Genomic DNA, 24,685 nt, shown 5'->3' with positions numbered 1-24,685 from the left:
CTTTTCCTATTTGGAACTAGTCTGTTGCTCATGTCCAGTTCTAACTGTTGCTTCCTGACCTGCATACAGGTTTCTCAAGAGGCAGGTCAGGTGGTCTGGTATTCCCATCTCTTTCAGAATTTTCCACAGTTTATTGTGATCCACACAGTCAAACGCTTTGGCATAGTCAATAAGGCAGAAATAGATGTTTTTCTGGAACTCTCTTGCTTTTTCTACAATTCTGCGGATGTTGGCAATTTGATCTCTGGTTCCTCTGCCTTTTGTAAAACCAGCTTGAACATCTGGAAGTTCACAGCTCAAGTATTGCTGAAGCCTGGCTTGAAGAATTTTAAGCACTTTACATTACTTTAAGCATTAAGCATTACTAGCGTGTGAGATGAGTGCAATTGTGCAGTAGTTTGAGCATTCTTTGGCATTGCCTCTCTTTGGGATTTGAATGAAAACTGACCTTTTCCAGTCCTGTACGAGGACTTGAAATTATGGTTTTTAAAGTAAAACGTACTCACTTCCAACTGTAATAAATGCTGAGAGCTGCGGATTATACTTGGTTTATTGCCATACATTCCAAAGACAGAGAACAAAATCAGTTTCACCAAGTTTAGAGTCATTTCAGGTGGTTAACTTCAGAATTCCCTCTTTGAAGCTGCATTTCACCCACCCTTCTGAGAAGAAAAGAGAGCCAAAAGAAATGTCCTTGAAATCATTCTCATTATGCCCTGTAACTCTTGGAAGAACATGTTCTTAAGGACCAGGTTTAAACAAATGCTGAAGAACTGGTGAATTTCTTTACATATCTTAAGTGTTTAAAGGACACGTATTAATAAAATCCTTAATGTTTAACTCTTGCTGTTGAAAATATTGGGACAGTGAATTGAAAGGAGGGTATGAACTCATACCTTTTATAGGACAGGAAGGGGCCACTGGGTTTTCTCCTGAGTCGTTAGTGCATGCCTGTGACCTGGGAACAAGCTGAGGTTCCACTAAACTACTTTAACATTGCCAGCAGAAGAGAACTGTCTGACAGAATGGTCCATTCTTCTCCCTTTGGTAGTGCCGGCAGTAGATAACTCCAAGGTCTCCTTCAAGTAGACTTTTGAGTTTATGGGTTTACAAAGTATTCCTGAGTGCTGAGTCCATTTTTCTTTGTCATCCAGCTGCAGGAAACAAATAAGCTTCATGGTCCCTGAAATTAGCCACCAACTTAAGACAAAAGATAATTCTGGAACTGCCACTCAGCGTGCTATATCTGTTCTGCTGCCTCTATAAACCAAGCCTCTTCAATGTAATTATATGACTTGTCCAACTATTGCTAAATTGATGAAGACAGCCTGGATTTATTTATTTTTTTCCTCCTTTAACTCAGGAATCAGTATACTTTGTTGCAGCGTTTCCCAAAACAGATTCTGTAGAAATCCACCCTACTAAGACAATCTGTGCAAAAAGAACCTGTAAATATGCTGGGGAATTCTGCTAGCAGATCTTTCCTGCCGCCACCACTGCCTCCTTTTGATTAACAATTTACATTAGCATATTAAAAGTTTTCCAAAGTTCTGCAATAAAGGAACCAGATCAGCATTTCATAAAGTCATTCACTGCACACTGTGTTGTCAGAGCTTTGAGGTCAACCCTCAGCTTCTACGTATTCAACTTCTTTAGGGTCCATACATGAGTGAGATCATGCAGGTTTTTTCCTTTCTGTGCCTTGCTTCCACAGGCAGGGAGGTGGGGGGAAGGGAAGGTGTTGGTCCAAAGGTACAAAGTTGAAGTTATGTAGGATGAATAAGTCTAGAAATCTAAGGCACAGTATGAGGACTTAGATGAATACTGGAAGTTTGCTGGAAGAGTGGTTTCAGGTGTTCTCACCACAACAAAAATAAAAAAGGAAAAAATGGTACCTATGTGAGGAAATGGCTGTGTTAATTAACTTCACTGCAGTTATCATTTCACTGTGTGTATGTATGTCAAATCATCACGTTGTACACCTTAAAAATGTACAGTTTTTATTTTTTTAAAAATGATTTTTACAAATGAACTTTGAGGTCAAGGTCTGGGTGATCTTGAGCAAGCTATCTCCCCTTCCTGAGCACTTCATTGTAAAGTAGGGTAAAAATATAGTTCTTGTACATGCCCACAGTACATAACCATTCAGTGAATTGTAGCAGTTTCTGCCACTGGCTGATGTTCACACTGCCTCAGTGTCCAGCATGGGTTAACAACTGTTACTTTTGGAAAGCTGCTATGACAGATCATAACCTGGATTTGTAATAAGATTTATCTGATGAGTCACTAATGCCACACAAGTATGAATGAAATTTAACAGTTTGGAAGAATCTCCCATCTCAGAGGGGGATCCTAGAGGCTGTTCAACATTGAGATGCAGCTATGCGATTAATATTGATTAGTCGGTGTACTGTAGAAAGAACTTGGGAACTTGGTAATTTACCCAAGCTCTCAGGTAATTAATGGAGTCTGTGAATTAAGAACCAACTTGTTTTACTATGTAGGACTTTGCATTTAATCACTTTTCAGATGTTAATATCATTATTATTTAAATTGCTGTTCATTTATAAAATGTTTAATACAAGTCACAGTCAGCCAAACTTCCTTGGAAATACCACTGAATTATGGAAATTGAGGTTTCTACTCATCTCAGGAAGCAGAATGGTATGTACATGAGTCAGAGCAATTTTAGCACTGAGAAGGAACCCTGTCATCTGGAAACCAAGCTTCCATATGACTTTTCTTGTCTTTTGTTTATATGGTAAAAGACAGAGTTCTCATGGTAGAGATGCTGAGCAATGAAGATTGTAAGTAGAAAAGGGAAAGAAAAAGCATCTGATAAATCCTATAGATTGGTATCTAAAAAAATTAATTTGAATGTCACTAATACTGGACCAGACTTAAGTGAACCTTAAAAATATTTTGGTTAAAAAAAATTAATACTGTAGACAAGAATAGAATAAGGACTGTTTACTCAAGGAATAAATTATTATTTAATACTTTGATGATGCAATATGAAGGTTACTAATGTTCCTGGCCTATTAACAGTTTCATATACTTGATCTCCCTGCCAGTATTTTGAGTTTATCTTATTAAAACCCAAATCCATTTTTTTTCACAATTAGTTCTCCTTTCAGTTAGCTTGGATAAATGGGGCTTTATTGTACAGTTATTTTTCAGTGGTTAGATTGATTATAGGATACAAGTAGTCCATTCAAAACTATTATCAGATTTTAGTCTTAAAAGAGTGTCCTGGGATGACCATGTTTCCTCAACTCTGAGTATAGATGGTTTATCAATCATTTATTTTTGAGACGATTTTCCTGCTTTCTCCAAATAGGATGAGCATTTTATATTTCAAATATCTACATATGTATATGATGGAGGAAGTAGCTGATGAAAATTCTATGTAAATTGCCTCTTTACTAGCTGTAGAATGAAGAGTTTTGATTACCAAGATACAACCTGAAGTCTAGGATGATATAAAGAAATTATAGTTGTTGGTGTGGTCTCTGTGCTTTAAAAAAAAAAAAAACCAAAAAACTTTCCTCCTCTCCTTTCTCTTCTGTTGTTGCTTTTCAATATACCATATTCTTTTCCCCTCATTTTTCTATACATATGTTTCTTTTAATTGTGTTCAAACAGTAACTGAATACAATATTAGCACTTTATCTCAAGTTGCTTTCTGAGTAATGTCTTCTCAGTCACTTAAAAGATGCCAACATAATATTTTTTAAAGCACGTATTGAGTGGAACTGATGTGAATGCAACATCAGTGAAGACTGGTCTATGCTGTATTCTCAGAGAGTACAATTCAAACAGTAGTTGACATTATTTGCAGAGGTTGACAGCCTTCTCTCAGACTGCTAGCATAAATTTGGGTATTAATATGCTTCCTGCCTATTTAAAGAGAATTACTGTTCTGTCTGCCTCAGGAGACTGTTTTATTTCCAGATGTAACTCAGCACAACAGCTTGGGCCCCAACTTTTGAGTTAAGCATCCTTCTTTTCAGTGCACACCTTGATTTAATGAGCATGTGTTCAGCTTGCTCTGATCAGCACACTTAGCTGCACACTGCAAGTATACAAAGATCCAAGTGGCTCCGAGGAGACTCAAGACACTTAGCCCCCAAGATGACAGAGAAGGAGACATGCAAACAAATAGTGGGATTGTGCAATTTTTCCAAAGCTCTAGGGAGCAGATGTGGTCTTAAGGAGGTGAAGGGACAAACATCCACTGACTGAGCATCCACTGCAGGTACTTTGTACACATCTTCATCTTCATTTCCACAACTGCCACATGAGGTAGATGTTATAGATGAGGAAACTTAAGATCAGAGAATGTAAATCACTCCCTGAAAGGCACTCTGCCAGTTTGTCAACATAACAGTGCATTCACAAAGCATGCACTCAATATAGCATGCCCTCAAATGAATAGTTTTCAACCCTGAATGAGCCTTTCAGGGAAGCAATATTCAGCATGCAACAATATCCTCAAAAAATATGTATGTCCTTTAAACCAGCAGTTTAATCTCTAGGAACTATCAGATATGGACAAATGTTATATGTGTGTATGTAAATGCAAGAAAGTAACTTTAGCCTTATCTTAAAAAGCAAAACTTTCCAAATAATTAGTGATACTGAACATCTTTTCATGTGCCTGCTGGCCATCTGTATGTATGTCTTCTTTGGAAAAATGTCTATTCAGAACTTCTGCCCATTTTTAAATCAGAATGTTTTTTACCATTATCAAGTTGTATGAGTTCTTTACATATTTTCTGTATTAACCCCTTATCAGATATATGATTTGCAAACATCTTTTCCATTCAGCAAATTATCTTTGTGGGGTTTTTTGTTGTTGTGGTTGTTGATTTTCTTTGCTGTGCAGAAGCTTGTTGGTTTGATGTAGTCCCATTTAGTTTTGCTTTTGTTTCCTTTGCCTGAGGAGACATATCCAAAAAGATATTGCTAAGACCGATGTTAAAGAGCATACTGTTTTCTTCTCAGTGTTTTATGTTTCAGGTCTTACATTCAAGTCTTTAATCCATTTTGAGTTGATTTTTGTTTATGGTATACTATAGTGATCTAGTTTCAGTTTTTTGCATGTGGCTGTCTAGTTTTCCCAGCACCATTTATGTGAAGAGACTGCCATTTCTCTGTTGCATGTTCTTTGTTGTATAAGTCACTGACATATGTATGGATTTGTTTCTGAGCTCTCAGTTTCCTTCCAATGATCTGTATGTCTGTTTTCTTACCAGTACCATACTGTTTCAATTACTATAGCTTTGCAGTAAAATTTTAAATCAGGGACTGGGATAACCCCAGCTTTGTTCTCTGTTTTTAGAATTTCTTTGGCCATCTGGGGTCTTTTGTGGTTCCACAAAGTTTAGAATTTTTTTTGTTCTGTTTGTGCGAAAAATGCCATTGGGATTGCATTTAAGCTGTAAACTCCTCTAGGTAATGGCTTTTTTAACTGTAATTTTTCCAATCCCTGAGCATGGAGTATCTTTCCTTGTCTTTGTTCCTTCAATTTCTTTCGAAAGGGTCTCACAGTTTTCAATGTATAGATCTTTTACTGCCTTTGTTAAACTTATTCTCAGGTATTTTATTCTTTCTGTTGCAGTGGTAAGTGGTAAATGGGCTTGTTTTTCTTAATTCTACTAGTTATTTAGGAAATTTTAAATTAAAATCACAGTGAGATATCTCATGACCATTAGACTGGTTATTTTCAAAGAGGTGAGAAATAAGTGTTAGAGGTGTGGCGAAAAGGAGACCTTTATGCATTGTTGTTGTAGGTAAATTGGTGTAGTCACTATGGAAAACAATATGAAGAATTCTCAAAAACTTAAGAATAAAACACCATATGATCCAGCTATTCCATTTCTGGCTACTTATCTGAAGAATATGAAAACACTAATTCAAAAAGATATATGCGCTCCTATGTTCATTGCAGAATTATTTATAAAAGCCAGGATATGGTGAATAAATGGATAAAAAAGATATGGGGGGGTGTAGACAATGGAACTCAGCTATAAAAAAATGAAATATTGCCATTTGTGACAACACAGATGGACCTTGAAGGTATTACACTAAGTGAAATAAGTCAGAGAAATACAGATACAATATAATTTCACTCCTATGTGGAATATTTAAGTTAAAATTTTTTTTAAAATAGATGAACAAACACAAAGAACGGAGTAGTGGTTACCAGTGAGGAAGGTGAAATGGATAAAGGGGGTCATCTGTATGGTGACAAAGGGAGAGTAAACTTTTGATGATGAGCACACTGCCCTGTATACCGAAGTTGAAATATAATAGTGCGCTTGTGAAACATGAATAAATACATAAGGAAGGAAGGAAAGAGCGAGCAAACACTTTTGGACATGTACTCACTATCAAATAAGGAAACAGTTGAATAAATTACAACAGTGTTAGGTAGCCATTACAAATAGTATTTTCAAAGAACTTTTTTATGACATGGGAAAGTATCCACAATAGGATATAGTACTAAACATTCAGTATGGTCTCAACCCTGGTTTAGAAAAATATCTACAGAAAAATTACCAGAACAAAATGTACCATAAATGTAAATCTGGTTATCTCTAAGGAACTGAATATTACACGATTTTATTGCCTTTTTATAGTAATATGTATCCTAAATTTTCTATAGTAAGTGGCTTTTTTTAGCTTGTAATAATAAGATGTTTTCTTTTGTATTGTGGATTTAAGAAATGCTTTAGGAACTGCTCCACTGAAGTCTCCATTCCATACAGTTAATGCAGACTGTATTCCTAACCTCAGATACAGGAACATTCCCATGGAGAGCCAGTATACCAGTAAGTCAGAGAACTGGCTCTGGAGCTGGGCTTCCTGGGTGCAAAACCTAGCTCTCCCCTTCACTTACTGCGTGATCCTTGGCGCATTGCTCACCCTCTGTGTCCACTGGTGCTCCCATCTATAAAAATGGGATGAATGATGTGCCAACATGTAAGGTTGTTGTGAGGAACAGATTTTATAGTAAGAGCGTAGAGCATAGTAAGTGTTCAGTTCACTGTTATTTTTGCATTGGATTTAAAAGCTATTGCTATTTTTATACCTTATAGTTGTTTATTTTGAAGCAGATTTTTTTATATAAATGCTATCTTTACTATAGCAGAAGCATTCCCCTGTTTGCATTTTGTTGTTGACTTAATTCACTGAACTCTCGACACCACCTCTAGATGAGATAGTTGGCTGCATCAGACACAGACTAAATCCTTAGTCATTTGGCAAGTTTAGGATTTTAGGACCTACTTAGATCATGTAACAGCATCAATCATGTGTCCAAGTTTCTGCTAAGCCACGGAGAAATCATTAGAAGGGTGATATATTTTTCCTGCTTTAAGTCAGCCAATATTTTTGAGTGGTTCCTATATTCTGTGAATACAGAAAGTAAGGAAGGCCCCTGCTTCAAGGAGCTCACAGTAGATACCCAGCAATTACATGCATTATAATAAATACACCATTTGAAATAGACATAGTCTTATAATGTATATTTTGGGGGCAACAATGATTTAGGGTGGGCTAAACATGACAAGCTTTCCTAGGAAAGAGCCCTGAAGTGTATTGAAGCACATAGAAGTAAGTGGGAAAGCTAAGATGAGAAGCAGCGGTAACAGCACGAAAGCATACAGGTAAAAGACGCATGATACATCTGTGAAAATTTAGGTAACTTGGCAAGGCATGGGATTGAGGATTGCTAGACAGGAAAAAAAATGAATGAGATTCTAAGAGGTGAGCTCAAAGAGATCGGCAGGGCAGAGGTCTCATTTTTATCTTGGAATCAGTGAGAAGATGGTAACAAATTTGCCTTTTTAAAAGTTTTCAGTAGAAATGTGTGGAAGATGGATCAGAAAAGGTGTGGGGACACCCAAGGAGAGAAGGCTGTTGCTGTAATTCTGAAGGCAAGAGGGACTGGATCAATATACAGAGATAATGAAGATAGCAAAGAGGGCAGAGAGTAGCAAGCTGGACAGCAAATTGACCTTTAGCTGTGTGTGGTAAAAGCAAGGGAGAAATCCGGACTCGACTCTGATTTGAGGAGCACGCTGGGCAGAATAGTGGGGTTACTGACTGAGTAGGGGACCCCAAAGGGAAAACAGGTGTGATAATGGGGTCAAGTGTTACATACTAAATTCAGGATGACTTTGGGTGACTCACCTGGAGTTGCCTGGTAAGAAAACATGGATCTGGAGTCTCAGCAGCACAATCTAGGGGGAAAAAAAAAACCAACACAGAAATTTGGTCATTAAAAGCTGTGAGCTGAGTAAAACTGTCCCGGGGGGAGTCTGCAGAAGGAGAAAGAGAAGAGGGCCAAGGACAGAACCCTGGGGTTAGAGCATTCGCAGGTCCTTAGAGGGAAGAGAGTAAGAAAGCAGGAAGAGGAAGGTTGAAGATTCAGGAAACCTAGAGGAGGAAGATTCAAGATTTAGGGTATGATCAGCAGGGTTCAAGGGTCCCCTAAGGGAACTGATAATCCAGCCGGGAAGTCACTGCATCTACAGGTGAAGAAATGAGGTGGAAGAATTGCCCATGACTGTACTTGACCAGTCACCTAATGAGGTTAGAGACAGTTCTTAGGAAGTTGAGAGTGGAATAGACCTGAAGCTAGAGAAAGGCGATGGGACTTCACCAGGCCTGGAATATGGGTAGAATTGAAGCTGGTAGAGGACATTTCAGCTGGGGCGATGAGATATTTCAAATCCATTTTCATGGCTGAAAATAACTGAAGGTGGATTTTTTTATTGATAGTGGTTGGCAGTGTCATCACTGAATAATGAAGACAGCATTTGGTTCTCTTTTAGTTATAGCACCTGCTGGTTAAACAGTATCATATAAAACCAGGTGCAGTGTTGACCTGATATCTTGTACAAAATTAAGGAAGTCATGAGAGGAAAGTGCTATGGTTTCTGCAGAGCAGATTCATTCAAGGAGTGTCTAACTTTGAGGGCATCACGAGGGTCAGTTTGATGGGAAAAAACTATCCAATATGGTTATATGCCCTCTTAAATTTTTGGTACCTAGTGTTATTCACTCAGTCGTGTCCAACTCTTTGTCACCCCATGGACTGTAGCCCGTCAGGCTCCTCTGTCCATGGAATTCTCCAGGCAAGAATACTGGAGTGGGTTGCCATTCCCTTCTCCAGGGAATTTTCCTGATCCAGGGATTGAACCTGGGTCTTCCTGAATTACAAGCAGATTCTTTACCATCTGAGCCACCAGGGAAGCCCCCTACCAAAATCTTGGTAGCTAAAAGTCCCTTTGGTTTAATGCATCTGTTCCTGGCTATGAAGTTTCAGATGCCCCACCCCATCTTTTCTCTAGCTTCTGGTTGCTAAGCTGTGGGCATGCAGAAGGAAGGGAAGGAGATTTTCTTGTGCCCTCTTCCCCACCCCTCTGCGCCTTCAGTTCTTTCTCCATCTTCCCATTCCATCTCTTTGGCTTGTTCTTGCTAGGGAGCACCTGGCTTGCAATGCAGCTTAGGTGATAACTCTTCATTTACCAAAAGAACATATTTATGACAGAAACAGTCAGGTGTTACCTTGGGAAATAACTTGTCACAACCTATCTATACTGGTCTGCTCACAACTCTGTCATAGTGATGGCTTGCTGTGACTGATGCCATTCCTGCAAAGAGGAAGGTACAGAATAAGGAAAAGTCATTGGGAAACCAGGTTTTAGCGCTCGTTATGTCCCTTCCCTAGTGATATGATCTCACAGAAGTCACTGAATCTCACCTAACCTCAGCCTTCTCAGTAAAATTTTTGTGACAGTCAAGTGAGATAATATTCACAAAGATGCGTTATGATTGCAAAGTGCTATTTAGATATTAAGTGGTGGTGAAAGTGAAAGTGTTAGTCACTCGGTTCTATCTGACTCTTTATGACCTCATGGACTATAGCCCGCCAGGCTTCTCTGTCCGTGGAGTTCTCCAGGCAAGAATACTGGAGTGGGTTGCCATTCCCTTCTGCAGGGGCTCTTCCTGACCCAGGAATCAAATCCAGGTCTCATGCAGTTGCAGGCAGATTCTTTACCATCTGAGCCACCAGGAAAGCCCAGGGCTATAATCATAACCCTGATATGAAAGCAAAGGGAAACCAGATTTCTCCTCTTAAATCTGTTCTGAAGACCTCAGCCTTTCATTCCAACCCAGCATTAGATAATCAGTTTCTCCAGAGCCACATCTCTTCTGGTCCCTACTAATCATGCTGACGTATCTTGGCTCCTGCAGTTGGTGATGCATTTGAGTAGCAGTAAGTTAACTCCATTCTTCTCCCCTTAGTGCATGATGGAAGCCCTTGAAATCCACCCCTAGAGAAGAAAAATGGAAAACAATTTACAAAGTGCTTCCTCTGGGCCAGGCACTTTCTTTGCCTGAGTTCCTTTTCCACAAACCACAGGCTGTTCCCACAGAGGAGAAATGAGGAAGCCTTTGCAGTTGAGACCTGTGGAAATTACATTTCTATTAAAAGCTGTCTGTAGCTCAGTGTATCCATCCCAGATACAAAGTTAAATGATGTAATAAACTTATTCAAAGACATAAAGCTATTACATAAAATGCCATTTAAATATCTTCCACTCAGTGTTAACAAAATACAGCTATAAATCTCCTTTGGTTGCAATTTTGCAAGTTGCTAGGTCTCAGTGGGTTATGCATCTGCCAGTTCTTCACTGTTGAATTCTCTTTTCTAGTCCTGGTACGTGGGATGTCAGGGATGCATAACCACCTGAAATATGATGATGTTTTTAACTTTCTTAGTGTCATCGCTCATGAGTCTGGGAGTGCTAAGTCCCTTCTAGGACAGGTTGCCCTCAGTTTTCTACCCCCTGGCTCTGCGCAGTGCTGAGGTCCCATATTTCATATACTTGACATTAGAGGCAAAGACGACCAACCAACTAGGCCATGACTCAGGATTCAAGGTTGGGAATTGACGTACCTCCTGTGAACTCTGATCCACAGCTTCTTGCATGGGGCCATACATTTAGGGAGAAGGGGGTAAAATGGAAGGGAAGAGTTGAAAGGAATACAGAGCATCGTATCTAGAGACATTCTGGATCCCCAGTTTTCCTGTGGTGATTCACTTAAACACAGCTCAAGAGGAAATGCTCATACAATCCAGATATGTCTCACTGAGCTTGCCTCATTTTCTGAACTTGTTAGGATTTCCATCAGTTCCTAAATCCAGATGAACCCCATCCTTCTGAGCCCCACCAGACAGAACAGAATGGAAATGAGTGCTGTCAGCATCAGCGTACAGAGAAGCCTTCAGCACTTGCCCAGGTCCTGCAGGCAGTGGGTGGTCTTCCTCAAGTGTGACAGTTGGACCGAGTCAGAAGGAAAGCCAAGTCGTTTCATATACCCTCAAAGCCTTTCCAGAGTCTGACCCACTTTGCTTGCGTCCCAGGTGGCGCTAGTGGTAAAGAACCCACCTGCCAATGCAGGAGACAGAAGAGACTTGGGTTCAATCCCTGGGTCGGGAAGATGCCCAGCAGGAGAGCCTGGCAACCCACTCCAGCGTTCTTGCCTGGAAAATCCCATGAACAGGGGAGCCTGGCAGGCCACACGATTGAAGCGACTTAGCAGCACCCGTGGAGGGGATACTGTCATTGCAGGTCAGCCGAGTTCGTTTCTGATGCTTTTGCTGTCCTCTTTCAGGAAACAGCATCCTCCATTCAGCCGCTGACAGCGTGACCAGCGCAGTACAGAAAGCGAGCCAGGCCTTGAACGAGCGCGGGGAGCGGTTAGGCCGTGCGGAGGAGAAGACGGAAGACATGAAGAACAGCGCCCAGCAGTTTGCGGAAACCGCACACAAGGTGGGTCTCTCCGCGCGGCGGAGCGCTCAGCTCTGGGTGGTCAGGGCGCTTCGGAGCCCGGAACTTTTCCATCACTATGTTTGCCATGCCGCTGCTACTGCTGCTAAGTCAGTTCAGTCGTGTCCGACTCTCTGCAACCCGAGAGACAGCAGCCCACCAGGCTCCTCTGTCCGTGGGATTCTCTAGGCAAGAGTACTGGGGTGGGTTGCCATGTCCTTCTCCAATATTTGCCATGATGAAGTACAAAATCGAGCCTTTTTTTTTTCCCCTGTGTAGTTTCCTTCTGCTACTTAAGTTGTGTGTGCAGTGGAAGCGTTCTTCTTTTACATGTTTGGTTATCTCCTTTCCACTGGCATCATCCCTGACTCTGATCCCATATCTTTGGGAATTGTGGACCATCTTTAGCTCCTACCTGGAAGTTTAAGGCCCTAGTTTCAGGGAACAGGATGGGGGTGGGGGTGGGAGGTGGCAGGTCTCAGAATATCCCTCCTCTTTTGGCCAGGGCTTGAAAGTGTACTGTGGGCTCTTGTGCTTACTTTTCCATGCTGGTTATGAGCCCAGCATCCTGTGTTCTTATCTCTTTACCATATAAAAAGCAAACTGTAGTCCCAGGGTACCTCAGGGACAGTGTTCCCCGCAGAGGGGCCTTGGACCTCTAAGGCTGACTGATATAAAGCTGCTTGCACAATTTCCACCTGCCTCTGAGTGCAGAGAATGGCCTTTCCCACATACCCCAGGTATGCACACTCACACACGCCCTGAAAATGATGCGCCTTTCAGAAAGGGAAGTTGTTATTGGCAGCCAGCTATCTAAGGCAGTCACAAACGACAGGAAAGTGAGGCCCTGTTGGTCAGGTGATAAAGAGGATTTATTACTGTTCTTGTGCTTTGGATCAAAGGGCAGCTCTTTTCTGGCTGGTGATTTGAATTTAGGTTTCCAGAAACGTTTGCTGATAATGGTTGGCGTGTCAGAGACATGATCTGGCCTCTCAAGATAGGCTTTTCAGGTGACCTTTAGGGGAAGAAAAAAATGAATTTGCTTCAAAGGAAAAGCCCACTTTTGCTGAGAAAACAGAAAAGGACAACTTGAAAAGTAACAGGAACCATCTCCCCAGCTGAGCTGGGCTGGTCCCTTCTGAAAGCTTAAGCCCAGGCCCCACCGTGGATCCAGATCCGTGTGGCTGCATCTTGCCTTCCCTTGCACCCTCTTTGCACAGACCTGTCTGTGGTGTCACGACAGCGTGTTACTGTCCTGCAGCCCTGCTCGGGGCCAGAGCCTGGTTTGCCACGGCTGTCACAGAGGGAACGAGCTCAGAATTATGGTTCCCTTCACCTCTTCTGCAGCCTTCATAATAGAGAAATAATGATGGAGTGGAGAAGCTAGAATTTCCCACCCACCTGCATTTATAGCAACATTGACTGTAGTGATTTAACGGAGGGAAGGGCAGTGAAAGTCTGGGGAAACACGTAAACAGTGTTGATTTGGGGAAGAAAAGGCTAAAGGGAATTATTTTTTAATTGTCTTCAACTGTGGGAAGGGGGTGATACTGTAGCACTTCTCTCTTGTGTCTTGTCCTACAGAAAAGAGCACTCAATAGTGCACTGATAACTTTCTGCTAAAATAAGAGTTAAGGTTAATGATTAGAACATGAACCAGATTACTAAGGAAGTCTGTGAAATCGCTCTTCCTAATGCAGAGTAGACAATACCTGGAGGTCATCCGTGTCAGTACCCACCTCAGAGAAGGTCGTGCAGACCTGGGGTTGGATAACCTAAGCAGATGGCCAGAATTCTTGGCCCTGCTCACCCAGTTTTCCTGAGACTGTGGCCAAGTGTGCTAGGTGGTTGGGAAGGCAGTATGGTTTGTAGTTAACATCTGCTGTTTGATTTACCACCTCAGTGACCTTGGGCAGGGGCTTAATTTCTCTAAGTCCCTATTTCCTCATTAGTAAGGACTACTAACTAATAATAGTGCCTTTCTCCTAAAGTGTTGAGAGAATTGAATGCATTCAAACCTATAAATCGGTTAGCACCGCACCCGGGGCATATAAATCTTAATTGATATCAATTATAATTGTTTCCATAAAAATGGTTTCTGCTGAGCCTGCTCTAAACCATTGTTGCATGATGAGCACTGTCTGGGGGGGTTGGAAAAATGTGACTGAGGACCCCAGCACAGGGATGGGGAGGGACTGGTGGTGAAGATCTGTGCCCTCCAGTGTGGGGTGGGAGGGCCTCCTGCTGAATGCCAACACTTTCTAAACACAGAGCAGCCCTTAAGGAGGGGACCTGTCAGAACAGAAACTGATTAGACCACCAAAGACACAGGGCTCTCTGGCTTTGACTGCTGGAAGGATTGGCGCCAGCTAGTTACCTCCTTCCGTGGAGAAGACGCAGTAGGGGGCAGTCTCCACTTACTTGGGTTTCCCCTTCCGTGAGTGGTGTAAGGGGGTGCGGGCACCGTTAATGTGCTTGAGGGAGTGAGAGAGACACTATTATAACCAGACTTGCAGTTTTCTAAAACTGAGGATGTGCGCTGATGAATCACCGGCATTGGCAGTATTCCTAACGAGGAGGTTGACCTCTATAGATAAAGTGTGGCTATTTTCCCAGGGACTAGGACTCCTGATTTGTCCCATGGCATACGCTGACCATGAAGATGTCATTTTGCTGGCCGAGCCTTCGCCAGGCCTGCTGGCGAGGAGCGTTCAGAGGTGGAACCCAGGTCTTCCGCCACCCCAAACGTGTCTGTGTTGATTCAGAAAGTATAGGCTGTGTTTAAAAGTCAAGACACAGTGCTCATGTCAGAGCCCTGACAAGAAAGGCAGTTCTGGGTGAGCATTCCTCTGGGCTCCCTGGTTGAACAAGGGCATGCCACCTCGGCTGGAGAGGCAGGCACGCTTTCTGGATGGATTGCAATAGAAGAGGTTCTCTGGCTTTTTCAGTTTACCCTGGTACATTAGAGAGTGGATCACCTTTGCAGGACCCTGCCATCAAGATACATGGGTGCTTGTCTCCTGTAGAGATGATGGAAATGCTTCTGCACCCCTCTCTTCTCCCAGCTTTGTTCAGCCCGGCTTGGGGAAGCGCAGTTCCTTCCTGAGCTGTGAGCTTGGCACAGCCTCGGACCTTAGGAAAGTCCAGCTCAGCCACAAAGCAGGCCTGCTAACTCTCCACCACTTAAAAAGCACAACGGTGCACTGTGTTCATTGCTTTGATGCCCGCCTCAGCTGGTGAGTCAGCAGGCGACAGCGATACCCACACCTAGGCATCCTCAGATGACATTTCCTGCAGAAAAGAACAGGGATCTGCCCTGTTCTGCACAAGCCCACATTTGTGGGGAAGCGAGTGGTAAGTGGCATTTCCCTCCCCGGCAGGGAATGACTGCCTCTGTCCCTATTCCAGCATCTGCTCCCTGCGTGTCTGAACCAGAAGGGACCTCAAGAGTCCAGGCCCCTTAAAGAATCCCCCTGTATGGGCTTCCCTGGTGGCTCAGATGGTAAATAATCTGCCTGCAATGCAGGACATCTGGGTTCAACCCCCAGGAGAAGGGAATGGCTACCCATTCCAGTATTCTTGCCTGGAGAATCCCATGGACAGAGGAGCCTGGCGGGCTACAGTTCATGGGATTGCAAAGAGTCAGACACGACTGAGGGACTAACACTTTCACTTTTCCTGTATGAGTAACAGTATTTTCTATTATGATTACTGTTGTCATTATTATTTAGATGGAGTCATTTACACAGCTTGGAAAGAGAAAGCTTTCCATGAGATAAGAAAACAGAATATAGTGAAAGGAAATTTTTAACTTACCCTCTACATTAATTCATAAGCATTTGAGTTGGAGATATTTATAGACATGGGCTTCCCTTGTGGCTCAGCTGGTAAAGAATTCTGCAATGCAGGAGACCTGGGTATGATCCCCAGGTTGGGAAGATCCCCTGGAGAAGGGAAAGGCTACCCACTCCAGTATTCTGGCTGGGAGAATTCCATGGACTGTATAGTCCGCGGGGTCACAGAGTCGGACACGACTGAGCGACTTCACTTTTCACTTTCACAGACACAGTACTGTGACTTAAAGGTCATAAGCACATTTGTGCTTATGGAAAGCACCTGCCTTCCATATTCTAAAGTTTCTGACTCCCAGGAAATTAAAGAAAGAAAACAAAATGAGGTAGAATGGAAGTGATGCCACTCTCTACACAAATATCTTAAATGGCAAAACGTCCAAACCAGCTGTATTTCTGTGAAACTGAGCTGGCACAGCCCCGCCCGGTCGGGGCTCCCCTTAGCGCCAACCCCAGCTGCCCGGGAGAGGTAACCGGGCTGGTGTGAGGAGCAGCACGCTCGCTGCTGAGGATGAATGACTGTGAGTAAATTGGCACAAGCCCATTAGTTGAAGGTTAATAGCTCAGTGAACAACAAGACAGCAGCTCTGATCAAATATTTATGGTTGGTATTCATTATGCACCACACTTAACAGCTCTGTGTTGATTTTGAATGATTCGCATTGCTAAATAATGTATTAAAACTAGAGACAGAGCAAGAAGTGGAAACCTTTCAGTGGAGGGGCTCAAAGGTGGCTGGGGAGCGGGACGGATCAGAGGAAGAGTCCTGGACCTGCCACCGTGTTTCCTGGATTATCAGCTCGTGGAGGCCAGGAGTTAGGAGCTGTGCCATCTTCTTGGCAAGAACCCACAGCACTTAGCACGGCAGTGTGGACACGCTCAGGGCTTCACAAACACCGTCTGACGGCTGACGTGCTCTTGGCATCAGCACTGCCAAAGGTCCATCAGGGCTTCACTTAGGCTGGCTTCACCAGACACGGGTACCTGAAGCTCTCTGAGCTGAGGTTTCCCAAGTAGAGACTGTGTGTTAGTTGCTCAGTCGTGTCTGACTCTTTGCGATCCCATTGACTGTAGCTTGCCAGGCTCCTCTGTCCATGGGATACTCCAGGCAAGAATACTGCAGTGGGTTGCCATTCCCTTCTCCAGGGGATTGTCCCGATCCAGGGATCGAACGTGGGTCTCCTGCATTGCAGGCAGATACTTTACCGTCTGAAGCACCAGGGAAGCCCCCAAGTAGAGATCAATTTAACAATGTGACTACCTCTAGTCCAGCTCCAACTTCAGGGATTAATCCCTAATATCAAACTCTATAGACACCCAAGGAATCAGCTTCCACCCTGCCTTCTGCTTCACATCAGTGTACTGGCTCCTTGGAAAGGATCTGGCTAAGGAAGGCAATATCACATTTAATTTTATGTTTTGTACCTGCATACATTTCCTTAAATACATCATCATGGGCTCCAGCTGGGCTTGGGAAACTATTGACTGATACAGTGGTATTTGGTGTTTCCATTTATAAAGATCTAACATTTCAGTGAACCACATTTTTCAAATACCAGAGGGAGCAGCAAGTCAAGGTTTGAATTTGATCTATTGTTCAGTCCTGGTTGGTTACGTAGTCTTAATTGTCAAGTGCCTCGAACCTGGTTGAACATCCAGGATATTACGTGGATTATTGCAGATTGTTTCTCTACAGTTGGTGATTTTTAATACTTTGAGATGTCAGTAAACACTTAAAACTGAAGAGTGGTCTTCCTGGATAGCTAGTAACCTGGAAGCCCAGACGCCTTTGTTGCTATGCTAGGGTGGGTCGCTCATTCTGCCTATACTTTGCCTCTTCCGTTTGTTCCTTCAGTGGCAGGAAGGAATACCATAGAGCCCCACCCTCCTTGGACACCCTCACCGGCAAGACTGCTCTGACAACTGCACTGCTTGGAGTAACAACTGCAGTGCTCGGTGGACTGTAGGGAACGTTACACATTTCCTTGGTGCCACTGTGAACAGTAGTGGTGATCTGCCGCAGCAAAGAAAATATTGGTGCTGCTACTCAGCGTGGATTTGGGAAAGAAGCAACCAGTGAACTCTCCCTACTGCCGATAACATCTCACATTTGTCCCTTTCTCTCCCTAGCTTGCCATGAAGCACAAATGTTGAGAAACTGCCTCTCCCAGAGACCTCTTAAGAGAAACTGAAGTTTGTTCAGCAGTTTTTACCAGAAACTCCGGACCTCCGCTTGCTTCTCCAGTCCCCCACCCCCACCAAAATATGGACATTTAGATGGTTTTTCCTTTTCAGATGTTAATATGAGAGAAAAGATGGTGTGTTTATATTAATACATTTCCCTAATAATCTTGCTAAGAAATGCTGCATAGTATCAGCTTCATTTTTTTCTGACTGTGTGTATGCGTGTGTTCGTATGTGTGTTTTTTTTAAGGGTTTTTTTTTTTTTTTGGGTAGTTTGAATATGAAATTTGGACCAAATGATATATTGAGCTAGGTCTAAACCGTATTTTTTTTCCTGATATTAAGCAGGAAGACATTTTAATGTGCCATCAGATGCTATTGTTCCTGGTTTGAAATAAAAGTCAAGCAGGTTGGTTTCACTCAGGTTCTTAGCTACTCTTAATTTGAAGGTTAAGATTCTATATCCTGAGACAAATCTGTATTATGGAAAACAATTGGATTTATCAGGAGAAACAGCAGTCTTTGATTTTGCTTTCTGTGTAGTAATTTTCTGCATGAGCCATCACCAGCATTCAGAAAAATAAATAAGAATCACAGATAGAAATCTACTTTCTGAGCTATAGTTTAAATTCTTCCACTATTTGTTTCCAGGCTGATCATTTAGAATTACCGTATGAAGGATAAAAATTTGAGATTAAAGACCTAAGGAAAAGCCTATTTAAAAACTAATGTGAATTCATGAACATGTCTTTGTCATTGTCCCAAACTGTGGTAGCTGATTTTGAAAAGAGCTTGGATTTTTATCAAGAATTGATTTGTCCAGATAAAGGTCTGTGTAAATGATAATGTGAAAAGATAATATATTTAAAGTCTTTTTTCTTTTCTTTACACAAAGAGTTTAGAGACGCCCTCATGATGTCCTTAGGAAATGGCCTTCAGTTCTCAATATCTGATTTTTGGAGGCTTTGATGTTGTTACTGCTGTCTATTTATTTAATGTAATTTGAAAGTGCGGGCGTCTTGACAAATTGCATTTCCGGGCAATTGCAACTTGCCTCATCTGACACAGAACAGTATAGTCTTGAAGCCTTTACATTATAGTCAGAATGAATGAAGTTGGTTCATTACAGCTCCTGATTTTGTATCACTCAACATGGACCCAGATTTTCAGTCTGAGAGTTCGGTTTCTTAGAGGGTTAAAATCCTAACTATAAAAGCTGTGCTTTGTCTTTCTGAAACAAGGAAGCAAGCTGCACATCCCAGATACATTCTCAGCCTCCCGCTGTGATGCATTGATTTTTAAGCTGCCTGGATAATCAGGACCCTTTCTATTCCTTCCTACCTATTGAGCCGACTGAGGCCCCTGTGTATTGTAGCTTCTACATAGCAGCATAGGATGACTTTGGGATTATTTATGCTGATTTAAATAGCTTAAGTTCTCCTGCTAAAGCTCTGCCAGGGAGATGGAAAATCGGGCTACTGGGGGGAAATGATCTTAGGCAGTATGTGTCAAAAGGGAGGTGAGATTTGCCAGAGAAGAATTTCTGAATCCTCTTAGGTAGATGATCCAGTTCAAGGAAACTCTCTGTAGAATTTATAGGGTAAACTGTATGTTTACTATAATATTTTGTACTTTTCTTTTGGTGTCTTAAAACTTTAAAGAAGCAAGGAACTTATTATCTGGTGAGTACTATTAGAAGCATTTATAATTTCTAAGAAAAGCTGAAAATACCACACCAGATAGGTTTTCTTTGCAGACCTCTGTTTAGTAAAAGCATGCGCGGGCACACGTATGCGTCTTCCCAAATTGAATTCTAGCTTCAGAGATAGATAGTTGATATAAATAATTAGAAGAGTAAATCTCAAACCCCTGACAATCAGCCAAACACAAAAATAAAATTTGTTGCCAAGTATTTAACAACACAGTGTTTGTGAAGCTGCTTCTAAAGTAGCAGAGGGTGAGCATAAGCATACTGTGAAATGTGAGATTTTTTTTTCCTCTCTGGTAAACTTGTGATAGCTATCCTTCATAAATATAAGTATTCCACATCGTCCCCTCTTTCCTCACTCTCTGCTTATCCTTTTAAACTTCAGTCTTTTGGAAGACATCCTGATTTGAAGAAAGTTTGTCTGTACCATCACTAGCTTCCTCCATTGATTTGCCTCCAGGCTGTGGTCACACCCTTGACCTCCCTGTGTCTAAGGCCTACCTAGGCCTCCACCCTCAGAAAGGGCCAACAGCAACCCCAGTCCCTTCTAGACCTCCTGACTGCAGAAAAGCAAGCCTTGTGATGACACATGTGAGGTTCTTTGGTGTCCTTTTGTAGAAGGTGCCTCAATACAAAGTATTAATACAACCTAACCTAGAGGAAATTGCTAAAACGATTCACATTATGTGGTACCAATTCATTTGGGACCAATTCAGTGGCTTGCTAAAAGACATTTAATTTCTTTGTTTCGTTTCTGCACCTCACTATTGAGTTTTGGAAATACGTTTCTGTGAAGGATTTCTTAGATTGAACTGACAACTCGAAAAGAGTCTTCCCAGCGCTCTCACTTCTTCCTGGATGTAGCTGTAGTATTCTTCCCTAGTACTATTAGGTACCTATATACAGGAAGTAGTGATTCAGGTTAATGTTTCATATTAAAGAATGTATTTGTAAAATGTAACAAGAGCAGTAGTTAACTTTTTCTAAGCTCTGAAAAAAATAAAGATTATGTGTTAGACTTAAAATTTCGGTGAAATCTGTCTTAATACTACTTTCGTGGCTAACAAAGGTTGTGCATTTATGTAAAAATACAGAATGCCCTCAATAAACAATATTAAAGATAGGTTTCGCTTTCAATTTTTAGAATTGTAACACTGCTGTCTGTTGTACAGTTACTAATTCTTCAGAAGTTCTCTAAGATGTCAAACATAATTTCTGTTCCTTTCAGAGATGAGTAACACCGGCTCTGTGATTCATTATTACAGCAAACTCTAATTTTGTCATTAAATATTTTACCTCTGTGATGAAAGTTCGTTTCTCTTGGTTATTTGGGAAATCTCGAAAACTCTACCAGATAGGTAGGCATCATCGCATTTTTGATGCTCATGGGAAGATCTTGTGTGCCTCCAGGAGACTAAGAACTGGGGTTAGCATGCGGATAACATTCCCTCTGGTCATTCCAGTGGGAGAACTTGAAATGTAAAAAAAAGACTAAAGAGCTAACTAGCCCTAGTTACGCAATAAGCTTCTATCCAGTAACAGTTTAGGTCTTTTATTTCTTCTCATGGGCAAGCAGTTAAGTAGATTAAATGCTTTCTGCTGATATTAGTGATGTGCTCAAGTCCATATTACTGCATGTGGCCTCATTGAGCAGACTATTTTCATGTCCTTTTAAATTGGAAAGAAGACCTGATCAAATTATGTCAGTTTATTTTTATGCAAAAGCAAATGCAGCTTATGACATTGCCCCATTTGTTTTCAAGGGACGTGACTTTGGTGATGGCTGGTTTGGCATAGACAGTGCAGCAGGCGGCCTGAAATATTTCCTAGGAGAACCGCAGGTGGAGGAGAGAAAAGGATAGAGAGATGGTTTGGCTGGATGATGCCCTGACTGTAAGTTATTATAATTAGGTATTTAAAGGCACTATTCTGGTGAACTAATTATAAACCCACTTACTTGCCAAGATGATCTTTACTCTTACTGTAATTTTTGTTAGCAATTATACCACAACCAACTCAAATTTTATGGGAGAATTAATACAAGTGTCTTTTTAAAATCAATAATACCTTTCCTCCTTGCTGTCAATGAGAACACGCTTAGGAAAAACTACAGTTGTTCCTTGAATAATGGGTTTGAGTTGCCCGGGTTCATATACATGTGGGTTTGTTTTGTTTTGTTTTGTTTTGTTTAATAGTTGCATAGTACAGTATTACAAGGGGCTTCCCAAGTGGCTCAGTGGTAAAGATTCCACCTGCCAATGCAGGAGATGCAGGTTCGATTCCTGGAGCAGGATGACCCCCTGGACTAGGAAATGGCAACACTCTCCAGTATTCTCGCCTGGGAAATCCCATGGACAGAGGAGCCTGGTGGGCTGTGGGCTTGCAATAGAGTTGGACACTATTATCAGCTAACCAACAACAGTACTACAAGACCCACAACTGACTGAATCCAGATCTAACCAACCACATGTGTGTCAAGTGATGGGCACACTCTAAAGTTATAGGCAGATTTTTGATTATTTGGGAAGTGGCTCTGACCCTTGCCTTGTTCAACTGTGTTGATTTATCAATCATCATCTGTCTGCCTAAGCAAGCGTATTGAGGGCAGGGTGAGGTAGAGAGAAGAGGGAGGAGAAACATACCAGAAACAAATGTCTTAACAAATGCAAATGTTTCCATATGATTTCCTGATGGTATTCATTCTGTGTGCCTCTTCCCCTGGAGTGGACAGACCTGGGTGGTAGTGGAACATAAATATGCACATCCACATATGTATGCACACAACTGGCATTAGAAATGATCATGCAGCCCAGTTTTCACTGGGGCATTATTCACAATAGCCGAGACGGGGGAGCAACCTAGATGTCCATTACCAGAGGAATGGATAAAGAAGACGTGGTACATATATACAGTGAAATATTGAGTGAGTGAGTGAAGTCGCTCAGTCGTGTCCAACTCTTTGTGACCCCATGGACTGTAGCCCACCAGGTTCCTCCGTCCATGGGATTTTCCAGGCAAGAATACTGGAGTGGGTTGCCATTTCCTTCTCCAGGAAATCTTCCGGACCCAGGGATTGAACCCCGGTCTCCCACATTGTCAGTCAGTTCAGTCGCTCAGTCGTGTCCGACTCTTTGCGACCCCATGAACCGCAGCACGCCAGGCCTCCCTGTCCATCACCAACTGCCGGAGTCCACCCAAACCCATGTCCATTGAGTCGGTGATGCCATCCAACCATCTCATCCTCTGTCGTCCCCTTCGTGGATGCTTTACCGTCTGAGCCACCAGGGAAGTCTGACAATGGAATATTACTCAGCCATAAAAGAGAACAAAGTAAGGCCATTTACAGAAACGTGGATGGACCTAGAGATTATCATACCAAGTGAAGTAAATCCAATAGAGAAAGACAAATATGATATGATATCACTCATATTTGGAATCTAATCTTTAAAGATGATACAAATGAGCTTATCTGCAAAACTGAACCAGACATACAGATACCAAAGACAAACTTATGGCTACCAAAAGGGAAAATGTGGGAGAGGGGAGGGGTAAATCCGGAGATTTGGGTTAACACACACATACTGCTATCAATATATATGGTAGATAGCCAACAAGGACCTAAGGTATTGCACAGGGAACTCAACTCAATATTCTGTGATAACCTATATGAGAAAAGAATCTGAGAAAGAATGAATGTACGTATGACTAAATCGCTTTGCTATACACCTAAAATGAAGACAGCATTGTGAATCAGCTATACTCCAATAGAACTTTTTTAAAAAGAGCTGAGCGGCCCTGTTACAGTCCCCTGAAGCCCCTTAATGAGCCCTTCTTGCCCATCTGGACATAGATTGGCAGAAGTCAGTACTTCCAGGGATCCGTGAAACTTGAAAGTACCTCAGGTGGGCCATGAGCAGAGCATGAGAAATACGAAGACAGACGTCGAAAACGAACACATCCCACCCACAAGGTACGTCTTTATTTCTCTAAATGTGAATGTGCTAACAGCTGTCTTTTAACCAGAGGGTACAGAAGATGGATTTCCTTTTGGTTTGCTTTATGAAAATCCAGAAAGTGTACATACACATAAAATAACTTTGTACAGCCAGAGCCAGTCTGATGCAAAACTGATCTCTACTTAGACATCACCCCCTCTCACCATCCCAGGCCCTTCATCTTGCTTACCAAACCTTCTCAAATTCTGCTTTAAGCTAACCCCTCCTAAGCTGCGACCTGTACTACAGTGCTGGTTTATAGGAGTGTAGGGGAGTTCCTCCCCCGAGGCTTCATGTCAGTTACATGGGGAGATTATGAAAAATGTATACATTTTATTCCCAACTTTGCCTTCTTGGTGCTCCTAGGCATCTTGTCTTTTGCAAAGAAATTAAAATGGCTCCAGCAGGCTGGGAGAGTGGGGTGCCTTGCTTCCCCAGACACTTGCTAGATGTAAACCAGCAAATTAAAGCTGTCAAGGAAATTAAACATAACTTGCATTTAAGCTCGATTACTGCCACAGTGTAACCTTCTGCCTTGACCCCCATTATATTTTCTCCCTTGAGCCTCATCTGGAGCTTCAAGATTTCCTGAGTCGTATTTTCACTTCCCAAACCACCACCCCCGCCCGCCCCGACCCCTGAAGTTTTCTGCCACATTTTCTTCTTTCTGCTGATGAGTCATCGCAGGTCTTCAGGGGGCTGTTTTGATGGCCCATCCCACTGGGCACTGCTGGAGGTAAGCTGGTGAGGCAGAGCCGCTTCCCACAGGAAGAGTGGACAGAGCTGAGAGATTCTAACGTGATGACTGAGGTGTATTGTCGCTGCCCTGACATGTTGTCTATCAGGCATTTTAAATGCTATGGATTCTCTCAGACGGAGTGGCGGTGTTTCTATGAAACATTCTTTCTCTGTCTTTTAAGTGCTCAAAGATGCCTGTTTCAATGGCTATCACCATTCACACCTAGACGTGTCAGAGGCTGGACAGGAATCGCTTTTCCTGCAAGTCCCGGGTGTCACTTGTCACACTGAACAGAATCCTTTGTCCTGTGATGTCATACCCCAATTGCTTTGCTACTCTTGTCAGATGACACAGAAAGA

At 42.2% G+C, this 24,685-nt stretch overlaps 1 protein-coding gene across 4 annotated transcripts in view; it reads left to right on the top strand.

Moving 5' to 3' along the window:
• STXBP6 (syntaxin binding protein 6) overlaps nt 1-20,901 on the top strand; it is a 256,424-nt gene extending 235,523 nt beyond the window's left edge. For all 4 annotated transcript variants that reach the window (XM_065906723.1, XM_065906720.1, XM_065906722.1 and 1 more), the window contains 2 exons: nt 11,695-11,852; nt 17,831-20,901. In XM_065906723.1, coding sequence (XP_065762795.1) covers nt 11,695-11,852; nt 17,831-17,854 — 182 coding nt within the window. In that variant the 3' untranslated portion in view covers nt 17,855-20,901. The remainder of the gene's footprint in view (nt 1-11,694; nt 11,853-17,830) is intronic.
• The last annotated feature ends 3,784 nt before the right edge of the window (nt 20,902-24,685 follow it).

The sequence above is a fragment of the Muntiacus reevesi genome, chromosome 15 (genome assembly GCF_963930625.1).
Source record: "Muntiacus reevesi chromosome 15, mMunRee1.1, whole genome shotgun sequence".
Lineage (NCBI taxonomy): Eukaryota > Metazoa > Chordata > Mammalia > Artiodactyla > Cervidae > Muntiacus > Muntiacus reevesi.
The sequence above is the reverse complement of the archived record's forward strand: the minus strand, read 5'-3'. Positions and strand labels throughout refer to the sequence as shown.